At 39.7% G+C, this 24,150-nt stretch overlaps 1 protein-coding gene across 1 annotated transcript in view; it reads right to left on the reverse strand.

Annotated features, from left to right (window-relative positions):
- SLC35D1 (solute carrier family 35 member D1) overlaps nucleotides 1-4,697 on the reverse strand; it is a gene marked incomplete at its 5' end in the record, with an annotated part of 29,520 nt that extends 24,823 nt beyond the window's left edge. The window contains 4 exons of the mRNA XM_083361128.1: nucleotides 1,717-1,784; nucleotides 2,879-2,965; nucleotides 3,056-3,089; nucleotides 4,480-4,697. Coding sequence (XP_083217254.1) covers nucleotides 1,717-1,784; nucleotides 2,879-2,965; nucleotides 3,056-3,089; nucleotides 4,480-4,697 — 407 coding nt within the window. The remainder of the gene's footprint in view (nucleotides 1-1,716; nucleotides 1,785-2,878; nucleotides 2,966-3,055; nucleotides 3,090-4,479) is intronic.
- Nucleotides 4,698-24,150: the final 19,453 nt, after the last annotated feature.

Below are 24,150 nucleotides of genomic sequence, written 5' to 3' on the forward strand. Positions count from 1 at the left end.
GACCCAATCTACAGACTAACTTCTTCAGGTGGAGCACAGCCCCATCCAGGATGATTACCAGGTCCACTGTTAATGGATCAACTTGATGTTTACAAATGCAACTTTGTCTTTGTACTTGTATAACTGAATTTTAGTTTGTTCTGCTTCACCCAGATTATAATGAGCTTCAGATATTAATTCAGGCAGTTTACACACAGCACCACTAGTTCAATACAGGGTAATAATGTAGAAGTGAGTGTTATCAGCATACTGATGTTATTCAGTCCTGAAATGACACAATATTGACCATGACTTTATAGAGATGTTGAATAACACAAAGGAAAGCACTAAGCCGCGTAACACTCCACAATGGAATGGCTGCAAGCTTGAGTGCTGCTCTCCTATTATTACTGACTTGGACCAACCACTTGGTAAAATTAAACTCACCATAAAACAGTACTCCCAATAAGAAACCTTTGTAAGTGTCTAGCAAGATGCCATGGTCAATGGAATCAATCCCCACCAAAAGATTTTAAAGCACCAAAGGAATCTTCCCCTTATCAAAGTCACAGCTGATCGTCAATCAGCATGATCAATGTCCATGACTGGGCATGAAACCTAACTGATATTTATCCAGATAAAGTATTCTTCTAGGATCCTCTATAACTGAACATCCACCACCTTCTTTTTGCTAAAGGTAGTCAGATCTATGGCTGGCCTCATCAAGAAAGGGCACGTTATACCTCCCTCAACGCAGGCATTCCTGTTTACTTCAGAAAGGCATTGACAGTGTCCCAGTTCCAGTCACTCACAATTGACCAGAGAAGTTCAAGTGAACTGGGAAAGAGACAAAACACACATACAGATGGTAGGGCTCAAATAGCACAGTGCTACCTTTTATTTGTAATAATGCCTCAGCAGGCAGCAGTGACTAAGCAGGATGACTTAGTCCCCTACGTCAAGACTTAGGTAGGGGATTTCAGAGGCAAAGTAAGGCCAACTGATACCCTAAAAACAGCTCAACAATGGTGGTCTTCAAGCCCTCCATTGCCCAACTGACAAGCCATGAAGACTCGGTAAGGATTGATAACTAGAGTCAAGTGTGGCAGTAAAAAAATTAAAGGCACAATAGGATAAGGGGAAAACTCTGTGTTGCCCCCCTTAATCCGGGCTGGATTAAGCCAGGATATTCCAGGATGGCTAGCTAGGCACAGATGCAAAAAATATATAACTTGGAAGAAGTACTGGCAAACCACTTTCAGTAACATTGCTAAGCTAACGGCATGGATGTAGTAACAGATGGCCCAATTTGAGAAAGTATTTATTATTGAAGAATATGCATTTTCTATTGTAATTTTTCCACTTTTATGTTCCGGACTACACATACAAGATTGCAGAGTAATATGTGTGTCTTGCCAGACAAACACTCCTACACATTCTTACTTGAAAATCCTAGTAAATATTAACAGGATTTATTCTGAGTTCAATACATGACTGAGATGCAAGAGAATAATCTATATAGAAATCTAGCTGTTATCACCCCTTTCATTATTCTTCAGGTTTATCAAGCACTCTTCCATTCGTTAAAAACACACTCCACCTTAATATTCCAAGAGAAACTAGTATTTTGAAGTAATCAGAAGAAATATCTGTAGAGCTGAGCTCCTACTATACAGATAATTTTAATAAAAGCATAATAAAATTATAACCTCACAGATGTATAAAAGTTATCCATACTTCAATTTCTTTGTGCTGAACAGTCCTGTGATTTGGTTCCCAAAATAGAGAAGAGGTAGTGGAAAAGTCTAGAAAATTATAAAATGGGATAAAATAGCACTCAATGAACAGATAACGTCATCTTAAGATCTAGCATTCTAAACAATAACAGTTTTGTAATGAACAGCTTTCATCATGCACACCACAAGGGAAGCCTCAGAGGGGGAAAAAAGTCCAGTGCTGTTTAAGTGTGGCTTAACGGCTTTAGCACATCAGATAAATATAATTTTGAAATCCAAATTACAACACAAGCACATACATCCTTCTTTTCAAGACTTTATTTATGAAGCCATTAACAGAACATCTATTATTTCAACTTACGTTGGGCATGTAAAGGCAAAGTATTCATAAACTGAGGTCACATTTAAATCTAGTCACTTGTTCATATGTGTACGTTAGTAGCACACTAAGAATCTATGGCGTGACAGCTGTATAAATACAGAAAACAGCCACTCTTAATACTGTTCCATGGTCTGCTAAACAAGTTTTTAATTTGTAAATTATGTAAATGGACTCAAGATTCATAACTGGGGAGTTCTGACACAAATAAATTTCAGTTACGGTATGTGAAACAAAATCTTACCAAAGTTTACTCAGAAATAGGATCATTCATTTATTTATTCCAGCATACAGAGGACTGTATTTTAAGAGAATATTAATTGGAAATAAGTCCTTTTACATTTAAGTGATTATATTTCTAAAGGGAAAATTTTACATCACTTCAGGAAGAGGCAATAGAAGCCAGTGTGGAAACTTTCCTGACCCTCTTTTAAAAGGGAAAAAAGAATTTAAAAACACACACAGGGAAGCAGCAAAGCATTTCTTTTCAAAGAATATTTCTACTCCTCCACAAACTCCATAGGCTTTTTTTAGAAGTACAGAAAATGCGTCACCGAGGCTTAGTCCTCTCTTAGGAAGGCTGCCAAAATATACATTTAGTATTTATCCATCTATTAGCAGAATAATCCTATACAAAATAAAGGCTAGCACTTTTATGCATTTTAAAGTGTGTTCTGTCATATACAACAATATTTATCTTAATGAAAGGATTATTCATTACTTCCATCCCAATAATTATTAGTTTTAGGAGAGAGGAAGGAGAGAGACAAGAAACACGCCGTACCTTTCGAGGTATATGTCTATCAAAATCTGGAAACTTGACTACCCTGAGTGCCTTTCCCACCCAAAGGACAACTACGGTAGCCAGCATCTGTAAGAGAAGGAAGAGAAATCACTAGGGTGTCTCCAATTCTCCCTGCCCGCCTATTAGAGAATTTCTGAAATGCAGACTTCAACGAACCTGGCCTAGTCCCACACAGAGCGAGGAAGGAAATCTGTAACAAACCACAAACATGTTAAAAACCGTACTAGACAGTCGAAACTTTGACAAATCATGCACAATGGAGAATGCTAGCCGGTGGCAGGAGAAATGGCCTGCCTTAACCTTTACCCTCATTTAAAACAATTCTATAAGGGATGCACTTCATGTTCTTTGCCCTTGCAAACATAGCCCTAACATGTTCAGCACAAATGCACTTCCTATAGTACACCTATTCCAGAAGCACGTCAAGATGCAAGGACACAGAACAATTAACAAGATAAACTGCAGGGCATCTACAGCGGCAAATTAAAACCATGTAACGTCGTGGAAGGAAGATTTCCAAAGAATCTTTAAAGCAAGGAGGGGAATGGAAGGGCAAGTGCAACCCCAAACTACTCCAGTTGGTCAGTCAGTTCTCTGGAAAAGCATGGCGCTGTGGACCCCAAGCAGTCCCTCCGAATTCAACCCACAGAAATCAGCGAAACTCATTTCAGCCCCAGAGGTAATCCTCGACTTACAATCACAACTGAGCCCAACATTTCAGTTCAAGCGAGACATCTGTTGAGTGAGTTCTGCCCCATTTTACAACCTGTCTTGCCCCAACCGTTAAGCCAATCATTGCAGTTGTCAGCACAATAACACTGTTGTCAAGCGAGTCTGGCTTCCCCCGTTGACTTGTGCTTGTCACAAGGACGCAAAAAGGTGAGATCGCACACGAGACCTCGGGACACTGCACCAATCCTAAGTTTGAACCAGTTGCCAAGCATCTGAATTCTGATCACATGATCCGGGGGGGGGGAAAGGGGGGGCAGAATGCTGCCAAGGTCGTAAGTGTGAAAAACGGACATCAGTCACTTTTCCCAGTGCCGTTGTAACTCTGAACGGTCACTAACTGAACTGTTGTAAGTCGAGGATTACCTGTCCTCGAGAAGCAAAGGCAACGGGGCAACTCCTCAGCGGAGAGACCTACAAGTGGGTTGGTTTTTTGGGTTTGTTTTTTTTTTTAGGAGAGGCTAAAGGAGACGGCAAAACCTCCTGCCGGGCATCGCTGCCCTGCCCTTCCCCGTTAACAGGGAGGCGGCTTTCTGCGAGAGCAACGGTCCGGGACTTTGCAGAAGCCTCCGAGGCGGGTGAAAGCAGCTTCCCCGCTCAGCGGTTCATGCAAGAAGGAGCCGCCACCGGCTTCACCGGTCTCCCTCCCGGTTGCCGCACGCCTCGTTCTGCAACAACATGGGGTCTTCAAACTTGGCCCTTTTATGACTTGTGGACTTCAACTCCCAGAATTCCTCAGCCAGCTTTGCTGAAGTCCACAAGTCATAAAAGGGCCAAGTTTGAAGACCCCTGCCCTAAAACTTCCACCGGGGCTAAGCGCCGAAGAACTTCACCCGGGCTCGCCTCCTTACCCGTAGCTGGTGAGGACGCTCTTGTTCACCACCACGATGAGGAAAGAGCTGAAGCCGTAGAAGGCAGCGGCCAGCAGCTTGAGGCAGGCGGAGAGGCTCGAGGCCGCCGCCATGCCCAGCTCCACATCTCCGCGAGCTGGGGCGGCTACTACGGCGACCGAGGGAGCTGCCTCTCCTTTCACGCCAGCTGCTTGACGTCTGCGCACGCCCGCCGACATGGTTGCAAGCGGGACGTCAGAAGGGGGCGGAGCCCGCGGAGGAGTAAACCCCGGGAGAGCGCGAGCTCGGAGCGAATTTGCAGCCGGAGCGGGAAGGGGGTGGAGGGGGAAATAATAATAATAATAATAATAATTTTATTTATATACCGCCCTTCTCCCGAAGGACTCAGAAAGGCCGGGCCTGGCCTGGCCTGGCCTGGCCTGGGTTGGGTTATCGGGGAGAGAAACTGCTGACGGAGAGATCCTGTTACTTTTAGGAGGGCTTTCCTCGGTGTAGTAGCCTCCAGAAACGCTGGGCCAATCACGTCATCTTCATTTGTGGAGCAGAACGTACTTAAGCTAGCAACCAAATCAATTTGCAGGGCAGTCCTCGACTTACGACAGTTCATTTAGTGACTGTTCAAAGTTACAGTGGTACTGAAAAAAAGTGACTTATGACTGTTTTTTTTCACACTTAGGGCTTTTGTAGCATCCCCAGGATCGTCTGATAAAAATTCAAACGCTTGGCAGCTGGTTCGTACTTATAACCCTTGCTGTGTGTTGGGGTCGTGTGATTACCTATTGCAGGGGTGTCAAACCGCCGGCCTGCAGGCTGGATGTGTCATCCAGAAGCCACTCCCACCCCATTGCCGCAATGGCAAAATCCTCCCGATTATGTTGTGTGATGTTGCAAGTTTGACATGTCTGACCTTTTGCAACCTTCTGACAAGCAAAACCAATGGGGAGGCCAGATTCACTTAACTGTGTTACTAACTTATCAACTGCAGTGATTCACCTAACTCTGGCAAATAAGGTGGTGTAACGGGGCAAAATTCATTTAAAAAATGTCTCACTTAGCAACATAAATTCTGGGCTCAATTGTAAGTCGAGGACAACCTGTACCTTTTTCTTATCATCCTCTTGAGCAGGGGTCTTCAAACTTGGCCCTTTTATGACTTGTGGACTTCAACTCCCAGAATTCCTCAGCCAGTGTGCCTGGCTGAGGAATTCTGGGAGTTGAAGTCCACAAGTCATAAAAGGGCCATGTTTGAAGACCCCTGCTCTTGAGGTTCCGTAGAATGTTTAAGCGATACACAATGGTGACCCAATCTTTCATTAAATTGAGAACTGTGGTAGTGTCCGTGTAAGCAAGATTTAGATTCACAGCAGCAGAAAAAGTTGGTTTGGAAGATGATGTATAAAAGCAATCCTTTGACCCAGATTTTTTGTTTTAATCCAGTCAATGGAAGAACACAAATCACTTTACAAGGAAAAATGAATTCAGGCAAGCAGCTAGAAGATCAAAAGTGCAAAGGAAAAGAAAAATAACCCGCACACCTAAACTTTCTTTGAGTTGAAATTTCACTGATCCAGCTCAGAGCAGACCCAACTCCCATTGCACAACAGAGGTGAGTACAACGATGTATGCAAAGCATTATACATTAAAAGCCCAGATACATTTTTAATTGAATGTGCCATTCTAAAACCCCAGATGTGGAGAAAAAAAACAGTGACTCAACTATTCATAAGGCCTGTAGTGCAATGTTCTGTGCTGGCAAAACAGAAACATTTACACCTCTCAACAAACAATCCACTGAATGTCTGGAGATTCTCAGCCATCCAGGTCGTAGTTGTCTGAAAGGTGCTTTTTCCCTTCAAAAGGCAGCTGGACTTTTTTTTTCTTGAAGAAGAAAATGTTTCGCTTCTCATCCAAGAAGCTTCTTAGATGAGATGCAAAACATTTTCTTCTTTCTCAAAAAAAAAAACAGTCCAGCTGCCTTTTGAAAAAAAAAAGCACCTTTGAAAGAATCCACTGAATGGAAATTTTCTCTATCCCATCATCCAGCTGCCAGAAAAGTTAAAAAAAGGATAAAGGGAAGGAAATGCAATGCAGAAGATTGGAGCCACGTTCTTACAATACACATTTTTTTCTTGTTTGTTATTCTCAACATATCTTGATTTTCTCTCTACTACAATTCCAATGCCCTACCTGTATTTCAATTATTGCAGCAAATGACAGGATGTAACATGACAATAAATCTAATCAACCATGTGGTGTGTACATATTTATTGTCAGTCCAAAAAACTTTTGACACAACAAGAGGTGACTTTCAGAGGTTGGAGCTATGTTGTTTTGCCACTGTAGCTGTTACTTGTCCCAGGCCTTGAAAGGCATGGAGATTGTGAGGTATCGGATGGTGCTGTGGGTATACTTATCACAGTAGAAGAGTCTTCAGGGCTCTCATCTTTTGAATATACGGATGCATTTTCTGATTTCTCAGACTCCGGCCTTTCGTTCAGTAAGTCTAGCAGGAAGGATGAACTGGTCATCCCACCTGATGTCTCTCTACTTTTTCTCATTGAAGACTCCAGATGCTGGGCTCCGAGTTCCACCTCAGTGGTTGTAGTTTCATTTAAGAAAGGATCCTGGTCAGAGCTGCTTCTATCAGCTGATAGTTTGTCACTGGGCTTTCTCGAGGAACAATCCACTAAAAGGGGCAGTTTATGGCCAACCAAGCCTTGTGGAGCCTCACAAACTGGAATTGGTTTTGGGAAGGGTATATAATCCACAAACGCATTACTTTTTTGGAGTCTTTCTTTACTTTTAGTCATTGGTTTTTTCAAAAACCCTGCAAGGGAGGATTTTATTCTCGAGACAGTTGAGAGAAAGGGTTCCATATTACTTATAAGGTTTTTTTCGTCGGCCATAAGAATGTCTTTGTTACGCTGGGACATATTTTGAAGAATATTTTTTTCGGTTACAACATGCCTGGTAATTGTTTTGGTGAAATGGCCATGGTTTTTCTGAACCAAAGATGTCCCTTTCTGAGAATTTACAGAAAGATTGCTTAGCTGCCTTTCCAAAGATAAAATCTGAATGGTGATGCGCTTTGGTTTCCTAGTAAAAGTGGGTTTTTTCTTCCTCTTTGCTCTTAGATTAGAATGAGGACATTTTCTACTTTGGATGATTGCAATGGAGTCATCATAATTATTTTGTAGAACTGGATTTAGGTCCATACATGCTTCATTATCCTGATTCAAATAATCAAGCGTCTTCTTTCCATATAACAAAAGCCATTGATTCCAAGCAAACTTCCATCTGCTTCTTTCATGACAAAAGATGGGTAATGATTCACTCATTTTCTACAAAAGAAAGAGATAGTGAAACTTTTATACCAACTGGTGGGACACAACTGTAACACGTAATGGACACCACCAATGGATTCGGATCCTATAGGAATGGTTAGGGGGGAACATACTTTTCCAGCCGGCCTTATCTGCATTTCCTGGTGAAAAACGTAGGAAAATCCCTTTGGCAGTTAAACCCATGTCCGTGAATTCGTAGAGCGAAATGGACACCACGGGTTTTGGAGCCCATGGGAACGGTTAGAAGAGTGCTTTTTAATTAAGACTGCCTTATCTATGTTTGTGGTGAAATACATGGGAAAATCCCATTGGTGGAAAAACCCACTTAGTGAATTCAAACAGCAAAATGGACACCACCAACGGATTTGGAGCACAGTGGTATGGTTAGGAGGTTGCAAAATTTCCGAGTCTGCCTTATTTACATTTTCTGGTGAAATACATGGGAAAATCCCATTGGTGGGAACACCCACTTAGGGTTAGAGTTAGGTCTCTGTGAATTCGAAAAGTGAAATGGAGAGCTCATACTGATACCTGGATCTCTTGAGATTATTTGAAACTATCTGTTGCCCATTTCCTAAATTTGAGAAACCACATTCATATAACTTTCAAGAAGTTCACATTTATATCCGGACTCAACAGCGCCTACTTGAATTTTTCACATGTAAATCCAGAAAAGCCCTAGTACTGTATTAGTTGGATGTTTTGAATATTTTCTTTTCAGAAGCAAAGTAAGTTAGTCATTTGTGGTATGTAGCTGATTTATAATCTTACTTAATTACAGTACCTGGAGAGTAGGAAAAAAAGCAAAATCTGATTTAAAGACAAATATCCATTACTGGGATGTGCAAATTTTCAGTGGAGCTTGGCAAGAAGAAGACTTGAGAAAGATCCTCCCGCCTTGAAGTTGTATTACAAAGGCCTGCTATCTCTCACTGTGTATGAGGACAAAGTAATAATGCTTCACTATGCCTCTTATCTATGTAAAACCACTTTGATACAAAGCCTTTTCCAGCTATGGAAACTGCCAGTTGATGCTCAGTAACAATGTGTATTTCAAGAATTCCATTGTCTCCATCGTGGGCAGTGCCAGGCTGATGCAAAGCCAAGCCATCACAAGCCTATTTATCACCTTTTTTCCACTGTAAATACCTTCTAATACTCTCAGGTAAATTTGCTCCTGAGGTTGGGTTTACCAATCATAAATTGGTAGAAATTCTCATACATATTTATTCTGAATCTGAAGTCCAATTGATTTCTGGGCAGGGTTTAAAGTGACCCCATTAATTCATTTACTAGTCAATTTAATCCTCTAATTTTACCAAAGATTTCCAACTGTATAATTTTCATAATGCCAACCCACAATCTCCAGCTTGATTTCTTGCGCCAATATAAGTAGCATGCATCTTTCAGTAGTAGCATAATACAAATAAAACCGATCATGCTTTAGGTTTGAGACACACCTTCTGTATTAGATTCCTGAAAGTTATTTCCCCCCCCCCAAAGAAAGAGCTATCATAAATTCAAGGAAATTTGGATTTTTGTGATGTTATCAGCTTACAAAATCTTAACAAGAACAATAATGATTAAAGAGCAAAAGGTAAGAAAGTAACACGTACCATTTGATTTTGTGATTCTTCTTTTACACAACCAGCACTGATAATTTTGGCATTTGGATTTTTTAGTTCATCCATAATGTCCAGAGGTATAGGTATTGCCTTCTTTTTTAAACCACTTTTGTTGTCATAGATAAAGCCAGCCTGAATGATTTGTCCATCATTAATTAAATAATCTTTGGGAAGATTAGCTTTCCTTTAAACAAGAAGATTAATAATCACTAGACAATCAACATTTAAATGAATAATACTGTACTGCTAGTAGTTCCTGCTTAATAGTAGATGAAAACTGTAGCCAGAAGAGCTTTTACTCTTCTCCAGCTAGGGTTTCAGTTGCAACCCTATTTGGGCTAATATGCTATGGTCACCGCTCAGTTGGGTTATTGCAAAATACTGTACATGGGTTGGAGACAAACCAAATTCCATAGCTAGCAGAATACATAGTGGAAGACACTGTTAACTCATCAAGGTAGAATAAGAACCTATTTTAAGTAACTAATTGTTACCTGTTGGCTTTTGAGCCCACTACAGAAAAACAAAACTTTAAATCCCTAGCGTGAAAAAACATCTGGATATATTACACAACACCTTGCACGTTCCTAATCTGTTGGCCTCTCCCAGTTACCAAGGGAGGACCTGTTTCAAATTCCTTGACCAGAGGACAGTTCCTGAACTATACTGTATCCTCAATCAGCAAGGAGTAGGTCAGGATGCTGAAGATACATCCATTTGCCTCTCAGTTTTTCTTTTCTCTTCAAAAGAAGTTTGCCACATTGAATTCATTATGGCATATGTAGGGAGCATGTCATCTATAATAAAATAATAATCAAAAGGAACTTTTGTCTGCATGTTTAATAGACCGCTTCCACTGTACCAATAATATGAGAAACAGGAATACTTTGTCATGTTTGTACAAATCAGGAGAAAAGCGTACAATTAAATGAGGTCTTGGGGTTTCAGGTTGACAGCTCATTAGAGAGAGAATGGAGTTGTTTCAGTGAGATACTGTTTCAGATTTCTCCTTTACAGACTATAGGGAAAAAATGTTTTTAATCACCAATAATTTTCAAGAATCTGGCCAAACAGCAATTTTCCTTCCATAAAGGTGAATCCAGAAAACTACTATACCATCTTCAAGTATTCTCTGGTAACCCTCTACAGTTTTGTGGTGAATGGCGAGCAGTGACAGTCAGCTAAGGTGCATTTCCAGTTTTAATTAAAGTGTCCATTTATTTTATTTTTCTTTCATTATATCTCATTTGAACTTCTCTCTTTGATTTTGAGATTTATGAGTGCATGTTTTCTGTGATCTGAAAACTGTAATTAACTTTTCGAGCTGACTCTTTAGGTTTATTGTTTTTTTCCTTCTGACTGTTCAGTTGTTTAAACAGATTTGTGTAACAGCTTTAGAAGTACATTTCCTTATAAGAGGGATTAGGACTGTTGTGAGTTACATAAGGGATTTTATGAGAGGAAGGTAGTATTCTTTGGTTATGTTTTACCAGTTTTCCTGTGAGAAGGCCAGAGAGACATGGATTTAAAAAAAAAAACACCTACATCTATACACTATTAAAACTGTCATGGGCGTTTATCTGTGTCTTTTTGTACCTTCAAATTAGCCCAAATGGTACATTACAGCGCAATAATGTTTGAATCAAGGTACCTAAAACCTACTAACCTAAAGACTGTATACAAAATAGAGGACCTTTAACTTCTGTGGAATTGAAATTTCCATGATATTCAGACCAATTTTATACATGAAGTTGATGGCTGTTGCTCTTACAATATTCCCTGTCAATTTCACAAGCAAAGTGGACCAGAGGAATGCTGTAGATATAATTTACTTGGACTTCAGTAAGGCATTTGATAAAGTAGATCACAACCTACTACTTGATAAGATAGAAAAATGTGGGTTAGATAGCATCACCACCAGATGGATTCGTAGCTGGCTGACAGGCCGTACTCAGCATGTGGTCCTCAATGGAACTGCATCTACATGGAAGGAAGTGTGTAGTGGGGTGCCCCAGGGCTCTGTTCTGGGCCCAGTGCTCTTCAACATCTTCATCAACGATTTGGATGAGGGGATAGATGGGGAACTCATCAAATTTGCAGATGACACCAAGCTGGCAGGAATAGACAATACTCCAGAAGATAGGCTTAAGATACAGGAGGATCTGGACAGACTCGAACACTGGGCACTATCTAACAAAATGAAATTCAATTGTGAAAAAAGTAAGGTTCTACATTTAGGCAGGAAAAATCAAATGCACAGGTATAGTATAGGTGGTACCTTGCTCAATAGTAGTAACTGTGAGAGAGATCTCGGAGTCCTAGTGGACAATCACTTAAATATGAGCCAGCAGTGTGCTGCAGCTGCCAAAAAAGACAACACAGTGCAAGGCTGCATTAATAGAGGGATAGAATCAAGATCAAGTGAAGTACTAATACCACTTTGCAATGCCTTGATAAGGCCACACCTGGAATACTGCATCCAGTTTTGGTCACCACGATGTAAAAAAGATGTCGAGACTCTAGAAAGAGTACAGAGAAGAGCAACAAAGATGATTAGAGGTCTGGAGGCTAAAACATATAAGGAACGGCTGCTGGAATTGGGTATGTGTAGTTTAAGGAAGAGAAGGGTGACATGATAGCAGTGTTCCAATATCTCAGGGGCCGCCACAAAGAAGAGGGAGCCAAGCTATTCTCCAAAGCATCTGAAAGCAGGACAAGAAGCAACGGATGGAAACTAGTCAAGGAAAGAAGCAACCTAGAACTAAGGAGAAACTTCCTGACAGTTAGAACAACTAACCAGTGGAACAACCTGCCTCCAGAAGTGGTGAATGCTCCAACACTGGAAGTTTTTAAGAAGAGACTGGACAGCCATTTGTCTGAAATGGTATAGGGTTTCCTGCCTGAGCAGGGGGTTGGACTAGATGACCTCCAAGGACCCTTCCAACTTATTATTATTATTATTATTATTATTATTATTATTATTATTATTATTATTATTATTATTATTATTATGTCAATGGGAAAACCAGCAGGAAATAGGAAATCGTTCCCACGTACACTGGTCATTCTGTTTAAGTAAGTAAATACTGACATTATTGACATTACATTATTTTTATTTATAATATATGCTCTTCTTAAATTATCTTAGATCTTCTTAGATGATTATGGGACCACCCAGCATTGGGATAAATATATATATATAATCAGCCTAAATGTTAATGTATATTCCGAACACATCCTATTGCTTTTCTCTCAGCGGGTTATCTAGTGGTTATCTAGGGTTCCCTATCATTATACCAATGAGAATTTTACCAATCTATATTTTGGTTATGACTTTCTTTGCCTTGTTTGGATTTACTTTCCTCCAACCATCAACCCTGCTGCTGTCTGTCTGCTGACAGCCTCTTTGTCTTTCTTTTTTTAACTGCAAGAGGGAGCTCCAACATGAAGAATGTCTACTTCTGATTTTCAACATTGAACCAAAGGACTTTTTAATGCTAGAAATGATATAAAGAATGCCAGTTTTTGAGGCAAAGAATGACAGTATTTTAAAAGTTTATTTTAAGAGTTTAACGGGTATAGCTAGGGTGTAGCCTTAAGACCTGAAATTCCTTCAAGGGTTTTCTTTTTGCTTCCAAGGTCCCTTCCAAACCTATTATTCTCTGTTCTTTTATAGTATCTAGATGTTATATAGAACCTATATCTCAGTTCTAACTGGATAATTTGTTCCTGTCTTTTATAATGAAAAGATTTGGGTAGAAAATGACACACTAAGAAGAAAACAACATAATGAGAGGAGTCCAAACACAATCATTAACTGATTTCTCTGCTGGTTTACCACAAATTAAAGATCTTCTTAAAGGTAGATTAGGTATAGTAGAAGGTAATGTAATTAAATTAATTCAATAAAAACTGAAATCTGAAAATTTAACAAACAATTCCAAATTAGAACATCAAGATGAAGAAATTAAAGATTTGCAAACAGTACCCAAGGGGCTGTTTTCAGTTCAGAGAAATTTTGTGACAAAGTTAAACAAGTCAGAAGCTGAACCAGAAAGCGGTTAAACAGAATTACAAAAATAATTTGAAGCTTATTGGGATATCTGAAGATTTAGGAAAGATGTTAATAGGGAAATGAAAAAAAAATTACTTAAAACTCGTCTTGATCTGGATATGAATGAAATTTTGGAAATTCAAGAAATTTAAAGAATAAATTCATAGCATGTAGGAGAAAATTGGTACATTATATATATATATATATACATACATACATACATACATATATATATATATATATATATATATATATATATATATATATATATATATATATTTGTTTTCGTAGATTCAGAACACACCCCACCCAATCAGAAGACAGCCACGCCTCCACCCAATCAGAAGACAACCACACATCCACCCAATCAGAAGACAGCCACGCCTCCACTCAATCAGAAGACAACCACGCCTCCACCCAGTCGGAGGACACCCCCACCCAATCAGAAAGCAGCCACGCCTCCACCCAGTCGGAACACAGCCCCACTGGCAGTTGGAAGGAAAGGAACAGACAGACCACGCATTGCTCCTGAAAGCAGCAGGAGGAACACTCCGGCCTGATGATGACGGATGGGATTTCGTCGAAACGTTGCCACAACTTTCTGAAGATGAAAGGAACGCGGGAAGAAACCCGAGACTCTAGACCTACATATATATATATATATATATATATATATATATATATATATATATATAGTGGGAGGGGATGTTGTTAGAAGGGTTGCACAGAGAACACCAGCAGTGTATGCCAAGTATATATTCCCATCAGGGTCGCCCAAGGATTGAAGGTCATTCCAGCTTCCCAGCTAAAGCAAATGGATACCCATATTGGACAATAATGACATAGGAAGATACTGAAGGCAGATACTTGTTTAGTGACAGTGGCAAAAGCATCTCTGTACTCCACAGGAGAAGGCAATGTTAAACCACTCCTGTATTTTTACCAAGAAACGACATGGATATATTATTGACAATTATAATGCCAGATGATGGGCCTCTCAGACTGAATGGTGCTCAACAGGTGATACACTATCAAAGCTGACAACAACCAGTGCATAGGAAAAACTCAAGTAGTGGAAGATTGGAAAATGTGGAGTGACCTGTTCCATAGAATCGCCAAGAGTCAGACACAACTAAATGGATAACATCATCATCAACATGCTTTGGAGGATTTGTCAGAGTGTATAAGTTTAATACGACAATTATCCAGGTTTATGCTACAATCACTGTGAGTTTTATGATCAGTTAAAAATTAGAAATCAATAGAACCTGCAAGCAAGCTGTGCTGCTTCTGGTTGGAAACTGAAATGCCAACATTGGAAATATTAAGAAGGAAAATGTAGTTCAACTCTATGATCTAGGAAACTGAAAGAAAGCATGAGAAAGACTTAGCAGTTTAACCCAACTTGGAGACAATTGTTGGGATATAATTCTATTATGGGCTTGTACCACATCTAAAATTTATATTTCTCTTCTGGAAGAATAACGAAATCCCCACAGTGGATGGATCAATTTTGAAAATGTCAGAATTCACAAAAATGGCAAAACTGACCTGTTGGATCAGAGAGAAAAAAACAGAAACTGTTTTTGGAAGATTTAAAATCTTCTTGCTGAAAGAAGAAAGAAATGACATGATGATCTATTTCTCCAAATCATCTGAGAGCAAGACAAGAAGTAATGGAGTAGAACAGGCATGTCAAACTCGCGACGTCACGTGACGCCGCGCGACGTATCGGAACTTTTTCCCATTGCCGAAAATGGGATGGGCGGGGTTTCTCTGTGACGCTCCGGCCCGCGGGCCGGCAGTTTGACACCCCTGGAGTAGAAGCTTAACAAAGAGAGAAGCAACCCAGGATTAAAGAGAAATTTCCTACCAGTGAAAACAATTAATCACTGGAACGGCTTGCCTCCAGAAGTTGTGGGTACTCTGGAGGTTTTTAAGAAGAGATTGGATAGCCATTTGTCCAGAATGGTATAGGGCAGGGGTAGGCAACCTTGGCTCTTTTATGACTCATGGACTTCAACTCTCAGAATTCAGCTATTCCCAAAATAGCTGACTCAGGAATTCTGGGAGTTGAAGTCCATGAGTCATAAAAGAACCAAGGTTGCCTACCCTTCGTATAGGGTCTCCTGCTTGAACAGAGGTTGAACTAGAAGACCTCCAGAGTCTTTTTCCAATTGTGTTATTCTGTATTCTGGAATTGAAGATTAAGATGTAGATTAAATGAGGAGCTAACGGGATCTGTTTAATATCTAACAAAGGAAGGACAATAAGATTGTAATTATCTGTTGAAAAAGTCAGAAATCACTTATATATTTCTTAACTTTAATCTCCTTTCCAAGTCCTGCACTTTTTTGTTCATTTCCTTTTTTGATTTGTCTTTTATTCTATGGAAAAAATATTAACAACATGTGATTTTTCTCTTAACACTAAGTCTTAATGTTCTAGCTTTCAATGCTGTGTTAAATAAGAATAGATATTCAATAGGTAGGAGGAAATTGTTAGAATTCTTCATTTTATTTTATGATTGAGACTGCTGATTGAAGGGAAGGGAAGGGAAGGGAAGGGCTTTCTTCACATAACTGATGGAGAGAAGATGACGCCACAGGCTTTCCTATTTTTTACTCTATCTTTATTATTATTATTTATTGGATTTATATACCGCCCCTCTCCGAAGGGACTCGGGGCGGTGTACAGGGCAATTAAAACACTATAAATAACACATAAGGTATAAAAATTAAAACAGAATTAAATCAAAGCCCTAAACAATACACAGTTTAAAATAAAAAAAAATTAAAATTAAAACTAAAACCCCAATCCCTCAGTCCAGGCCGGCAAGTTCAAATAGCCAGGTGTTCAGGTCGCGGTGAAACGAGCAAAGGTCGGGAGCCATCCGGAGCTCAACCAGAAGCTGATTCCAGAGGGCAGGCGCGCCCACAGACAATGCTCTCCCCCTGGGGGCCGCCAGTCGACATTCCCTGACCGATGGCACCCTGAGGAGGCCTTCTCTGTGGGAGCGCACAGGACGATGGGAGGTTAACGCTGGCAAAAGGTGCTCCCGTAAATAACCCGGACCCATGCCATTTAGGGCTTTATAGGTCATCACCAGCACCTTGAATCTTACCCGGAAGACAACTGGAAGCCAATGCAGCTCGCGGAGCAGAGGTGTTACATGGGAGTATCGGGAGACCCCCATCACAACTCGCGCGGCCGCATTCTGCACCAGCTGGAGCCTCCGAGTGGTACTCAAGGGCAGCCCCATGTAGAGAGCCTTGCAGTAGTCTATCCGAGAGGTCATGAGCGCATGAGTGACTGTGCGCAGGGCATCCTGGTCCAAATAGGGCCGCAACTGGCGCACCAGGCAAACCTGGGCAAAAGCCCCCCTGTCACAGCTCCTATATGATCTTTAAAATTGAGCTGTGAATCAAGGAGGACACCCAAGTTGCGAGCCCTATCTACAGGGGGTAACACCTCACCCCCTATAGATAAAGATGGAATAGAATGGACAACCCGAGATGCCAGTATGCACAGCCACTCAGTCTTGTCGGGATTTAGACGAAGCCTGTTCCTCCCCATCCAGACCCTCACCGCCTCCAGGCAACGGGACATCACGGAGAGGGCATCACTGAGTTGATCTGGGGTGGAAATAAAAAGCTGGGTATCATCAGCGTACACGAATGATCTCACCCAACGGCTTCATATAGATGTTGAACAGGAGAGGCGAGAGGACCGACCTCTGCCCTCCTGCCAACACCAACTGCGAACGACCCAGAAGGTAGGAGGAGAACCACTGTAAAACAGTGCCACCCACTCCCAACCCCCTGAGGCGCCGCAGTAAGATACCATGGTTGATGGTATCAAAAGCCGCTGAGAGGTCTAATAGAACTAGGACAGAGGAGCAACCCCTGTCCCGAGCCCGCCAGAGATCATTCACCAGTGCGACCAATGCCGTCTCCATGCTGTACCCGGGCCTAAAGCCCGATTGGTAGGGGTCCAGATAATCCGCTTCCTCCAGGAACAGAGGAAGCTGATGAGCCACCACACTCTCAACAACCTTCGCTAAAAAGCAAAGGTTGGAGACCGGATGGTAGTTATTCAAAATGGCCGGGTCCAGAGCAGGCTTCTTGAGGAGGGGCCTCACCACCGCCTCCTTCAAGGCAGCGGGGAAGCTACCCTCTCTCAAAGAAGCAGTTATTACTGCCTGGAGCCAGCCTCGTGTCCCCTCCCGAGCCGCATAAACCAGCCAGGAGGAGCACGGGTCCAGTAAACAAGTGGTGGAACTCAGCTTCCCCATGATCCTGTCCACTTCTTCCGGAGTCACAGGATCGAATTCTTCCCAAGTAATATTCCCAAGACCGCTCGATTCCCCATCGTCAGACTCTGCCCAGTCGGAGTCCAAGCCGGCCCGAATCTGAGCGATTTTATCCGCCAGATATTGGCTAAATTCCTCGGCACGACCCTGCAGGGGCTTCTCCCTCACCTCCTGATTCAGGAGGGAGCAAGTCACCCCAAAAAGGGCGGCCGGGTGATTATCTGCGGACGCGATGAGGGCAGCAAAGTAGTTAGACTTCGCTGCCTCCATCGCTGCGAGATAAGACCTCGTGAAGGTTCTTAGTCGCAATCGATCAGACTCAGACCGGCTGGACCTCCAACAGCTCTCTAGGCTCCGTCTCTGACGCTTCATCTCCCGGAGCTTGTCAGTACATAAGGTCTAGTATGATTTATATTTTTATTTAGAATTGTCTCTAAATTTTATTTGCTATAATAAACCTTAGTTTTGCCTTGAAAGAAGTACATCATAAACTACACCTGAATTCAGCGTGCAGCTAATTAGTCCCAGAGCTATTGCTTGCTCAGATTATGAAGCTAAATCTGGCATTGCAGCTTTCTGCTGTAAGAAAGCTGATGTTTAAAGTATGAGAGTTTTAGGATTTACTTATTTATTTATTATGAGATGCCATGCCTAAAGGTGATTCTAGGTGGCTTACAATCCTAAATGTACATTTATATGTGTAAGTAAATTGGGGGCTTACAAGGTTGTTGTGTATTTGTATTTGTTTTTTTGGAAAGGGGAAATTTAAAGGAACTCTCATTTTAGGGAATGTGTCTCATTGACTTTATATCATATCCTTGCCAATTCCATCCCTCTGATGTGGGATAAGGAGCAACAATCAAGTATTTCCCCCAGTAAATATATAAAAATGAAAAAATGATCTACGGCTGTCATTTTAAAGAAAGAAAATAACTTTTCTAATTATGGTTAATTACCTTTCATCCTGGCCAGTTGATGGCAAATGATCACTTGTACCAACTATGAATTTATTTTCCATTATCGGATCTTGAGTAGGTTCCCTTCTGGCCTCAGCACAAATAGCAGATTGATTTATTATGTCATCTGAAATAGCAAGGGAGGGTTATTTAAGCCATTTGTCTCTCACACACACAAAAAAAATGCCTACTGTAATCATTTCAGTTAGACATTCTCATCCGGGTGCCTTTTAGATATTTTGGACTAAATTTGCAGCCAGCACAACTCTTGGTTGAGAATTAAAGGGCCTGAATTCTAGTCTACCCAGATGAAACTAAGTTAGGGAAAATTGGCTTATACTTGGATGGACTTGGAAAAAAGAAAAGATATAACTAAAGGGAAACAAAACTATGATTAAGAGATTGACCTGGGAGTTGATTCACATGCTAGAGCAACGTCCAAACTACAAGTTGCTTACCCTGTGGAGCTGATGAGTCACAAAGACAGTTTCAGGCCTTTGGTGCATTTGTTTGCACTTTAAGATTAGGCTAATTCACACCTGTGAATGTTCAAACATGTTATCATCCAGAATTAAACCTGTCACTTTGGGGGAATGTGTTTGGATTGGCATCTTGTTTACTCTAATGTTTGAATTAGTCACTAGGAAATATTCAACATTATCAGTAACATTTGAGCTGAAGAAAATCTCCAGCATTAGCCTTAGTCTATCTCTATTTGAATTTGAATTTGAATTTTATTGAATTTATATACCGCCCTTTCCTGTAGGACTCAGGGCGGTTTACAGGGTATATAAAACATGAATACAAAAATTAAGAACAATTAAAAAAGATTAAATTAAATCCCTGAAAAATATAAAACCCCAATTAAAACCCCAAATTGTTCACTCACTCACTCACTCACTCACTCATTCATTCTCTTCTCTGGTCCACTTCTTGTGACTGGCTCCTTCACTTCCAAACTTTACAGCCTATTATTGCTTATTCTTGTATCAAAGTTACAAGCAACAAACTTATTTGCATCCATCATGCATATTGAAATAGATGATTGTAACAAAATAGTATGTCTTTACATTTATGTTAAATGCATCAGTCATAGAGAATAAAGTATGTTTAAATAAATAAATCTTAATCCAAATGCTATTTGTTTAGGAATCCAAGCTAATTTTTTGAGCCTTTGAAGTTCAGTCTTAAGATATACAATGCTAAAACAATGTTTTCAACTGTATTTAATATCTGAACCAGTTCTCCTATTCCTGAAATCTATGTGTTATTTAAATGCATTGGTTGTGGTTCATAATGAGTATTTATTTTGTCCAACCTTTTTTCTCTCTGATAGATGTCTCTCCATCCCAATTAATACAGGTTCTTGCAGGCAACAAATTCAGCTGGAAAAGATGTGTAATATAAGTTCAAAACATCACTAGAGATAGAAATGGTGGCTGATGTAAAGTTATTTAGGCAAAGGTGATTTCACACATCATGAATGATCATCTTGCTTGGTGTTATGGACAGGAAAGCCATATCTGTGTGATCCATTGTGATGAACCATTTATGTGATCCAACTCATGACCCACTGTTGGGCTATCTGTAATTCCCTTCCTTCAACTTCCTTTCATGATTGATAGTGGATTTCACTGAAGTCTAGAGACATAGATTTTCATTTCAACTATTATCAAAACAAAACTATTATGCAAAACAAGGCATCGCTTTTTTGATATTCCACTTTTCTTAATGTGGCAAAATTTCTCCAAAAATCTTTTCTAAACAGTTCTGATATCATTGTCGTCATCAGCCATTCAGTTATGCTTGCCTTCAGCCACTCTATGGCTCTGATATAGCAGATTCTTATTTGCACAGATCCAATGCAAATCTGCTATAGATAGCAGATTCTTATTTGCAGGAGCATTTTAAAATGGCATTTTTCCCAGATACAAACTTGAATGTACTCTCTTACATAATTGCATAAACCCACACTGAAATGACAATATTAGAACAGAGGCCCTATACACTGTTGTTTTCTGTTTGCCCACAGGGACTTGCTGAAAGAGTTCATTATCTGTTATTATTCACTTTCTTTGGTTAGTCAACAGATTTTTATCTTTCTCTCTGTCTCCTTGCTGTCTCCAACTAATCTGACCATAGCAAAATTAATGAAAGTTTAACTGCTGGAATTTAAATCAGGTTGTGATCATGTCTTTTTTTTAGTGTTAATTACTCCAGAGTTAAATGGGTAATTTCACCTTAGTTGCTTTCTTATGATAATATACAATCTATGTATTAATTTCAGTTAACAGATACACTTGTTTGCATGAGCTATCTATGCAGGGACATCCATTGGGCATGCTCAGAAAAGTTAAGATGGCGAACATAACTGAGAGCTTTGATCATACCATTACAGCCACCAGCTTGACTTTTTTGACCATACTTTCCCTGAAACTGCATTATCCAATCTTCTATGCCCAAGATATATTTGAATCAAGATTTTTATTTGATGTTATGCTTTTTTCTTGGAAGGGATAGACAGATGCTGAGTAGGATCTCTGAAGAGTTATTAGCAAAAATGTCAACCATTTCCTTGTATGTAAGAAAGATGATGAAAAGGGAGAAATCTTACAGTTATTGCTAATCTGTCATAAGGGGGAAAAAATCTCTTTGCCATTTTGAACATAAATACTTTCTACCATTATCTTTTCTCTTGGGAAAGACATCCAAAATGTGTCCCTTTTACCTCATAGTGTAATACAGGAAAGCCAATTTTGTGTAGAAACCAGGAAATGGTGAGTTTTAGTCCCATCTTAGGCACAAAGCCAGCTGGGTAACTTTGGGCCAGCCACTCTCTTTCAGCCCTACAAAGCAGGCAATGGCATGCCACATCCAAAATTGTTACCAAGAAAATTGTATGACCAGGAATTAAGACCAATGTAAAGGTACAAAAAAGAAGAATGGGGTTATCAGAGGCAAAATTATAGCATTTCAGCAAACAACTAAGCGTAAAACAAAACATTCAAAGGAGAGTAAAGGAATAATTCATATTCCTTTGATTAGAAATATGCTACTGTCGATAATACAAGCTTGAATACTGCAACTAGAGTATGTGAAAATTTGATAGGGAGTTTCAGTTCAAAGGCAGTTGAATCAAATTAATTTTTTGAATGGGATCATTGATCCAGATCAAATTATTGAATTAAACTTCTTGTCCTTGCATTGATTTGAGGGGTGATAGCCTTCACACATGTGTTGAAAGGCTGTTTTCCCTTAAAATAGATTGTCTGAATCAACAATTTAATTCAGAGATTTGAATCAAATCAATCTAGAGATCCAAATCAAATCAATACTTTACATTGGATTTGACAATTCAAGTCTAAACAATGTGAATCACCTCTGAGTTTAAGGAGTTTTTTCCTCCCTCAGAATTTTATTTTCTTTTTCTTTTCTTTTCTTTTCTGTTTTTTTTTGGGGGGGGGGAGTTTCTGCTGATCTGCATTTAAGGCTCCCTCAACTTTTATCCCTGTTAATGCAATACTCCCTTTGAACCACTTTCAGCTGCTTGGTGCCAGTTTTGGGATTCAGTGTATTGTATTCACATTTTGGTTGTTAGCATGTGAACAACATTATGTTCGCTTGCAAGTACTTGCTAGATTAGAGATGCCAATTTATATATACACAATAGTATGATAATGCTTGGAGTAAAACTAAGGTTTTGGATGAATTTGAGGCAACCTGGCCCAAACTGACTGGTACTGACCTCAGTATTAGTATGGACAGTGCTTTTTTTGTAAAAGCAAAAGGTGCCGGAACTCACACATGTCATACAACCCGCCTTGCCTACCCTACAAGGTTCTATCCAAAAAAGGTGCCGGAACTCCGTTCTGAGCGTTCTATGAGGGAAAAAAGCCCTGAGTATGGATAACCTAGGCTATATCTTCTTTATTTTATTATGAATCTTTATGTGGAAGCTTTGATTGAATGAAGCTATGGTGGATGATATTACTTTATATCTATCTGGGAGAAGAGTGACATGGAAAATTACGATTCGGAATGGAAGAAGCAGAAATGGTAGAATGTAAGTGAAATAAAAGAAAAGATGGAGCAAGACTGAGATCATCACAGGTTCCTTTAGGTGAATGGCTATGAAAAAAATGTTTAAAAAGGAATTTTGTTGAATATTTTCCTAAATTGTAGTGGCATCCGATTTCATTTCTTCCTTTATCATTTTTGAGATTGTGTTTTGTAGGTTGATTTGAATGTTTTAAGATTTTCTAAAACACAAAACAAAAATTAAATCGCAACGTAAAAGAGTCAGGGGTGTGTATATATATATTGGCACTGTGGGATAAATTCCCTGGTTTTCAAGAAAAAATGTATGAAATTCTCAATAGTACAACTTACATCTGACAATGTTTCTGGTATGTTCTGGACGTCTGAAGTGGAATAAGCAGCCTTTTGCTTTGACTTTTGTTTCATGATTAAGAAGTTTCCATCTGCAGTCTTCAGGTTCGCTTTTAGAAAAACATTGTGAAAACAAAAGCCAGAATAAAACAGGAATAAATGTCACACAGCCTAAGTGCAGAGCCATATTAGGAAAAAACAAGGCTTGCCTTGCCTTAAAGAGGGCATCTCTACGTGACCTTGGCGACAATCTGAAATGCTTAAATGGATTGTCCAAACAATATACTTAAATGGCTTTAGAGAAATCAGGTATTTACCCTAGAATAGACATTATGGAAAATGAAACCTTATATTTGAAGCTCATAAGTTGGAGAAAGTTGTTCTACAATTAGAAAAGGTATTACTGAAATTAGGGAACATTATAAATGTTAATGCCAGTTACGTGTTTCGTTGTGTGTACCTGAAAGGGTTATGTTACACATTGCAAAGATTTTATCAGCATTGTTTAAAAAATACTATCACATCAAAAGAAATGCTGATGTCAGATGATCGTAAAAAGAAATACATAGAATTAAAGGGTGAAAATTTTATAACAGGAAATGTAAATGAGAAGGCACTTTATTTCAACCACAACCTCCAAATTATATAAAATTTGAATATATTTCTCATACAGCAAACTACTCTTTTCCCAGATACCAACACCAAAAAAATGGGGAAGATAGGTAGGTAAGTAGGTAGAACACAGAGAAGGGGGAGGGGAGGGGAGGGAGGAGTGAGAGGGAGAGAGAGAAATTTAAAATATAGAACCCTTAATTATAAAATAATGGTCTTAGTACATTACAATCTAGATTTGTACTTCATGGTAAACTATTGCTTTATGGCTTAGTGCTCAAACTGTAATTTTATTACTGGGGTCACATAGTTTTTCCTTTTTTTAACCAAATCAATTTTGCACATAAAGATTAGAAGCACAGTCAGAACTTTGCTGGGC

The sequence above is a fragment of the Vipera ursinii genome (assembly GCF_947247035.1).
Source record: "Vipera ursinii genome assembly, chromosome: 3".
Lineage (NCBI taxonomy): Eukaryota > Metazoa > Chordata > Lepidosauria > Squamata > Viperidae > Vipera > Vipera ursinii.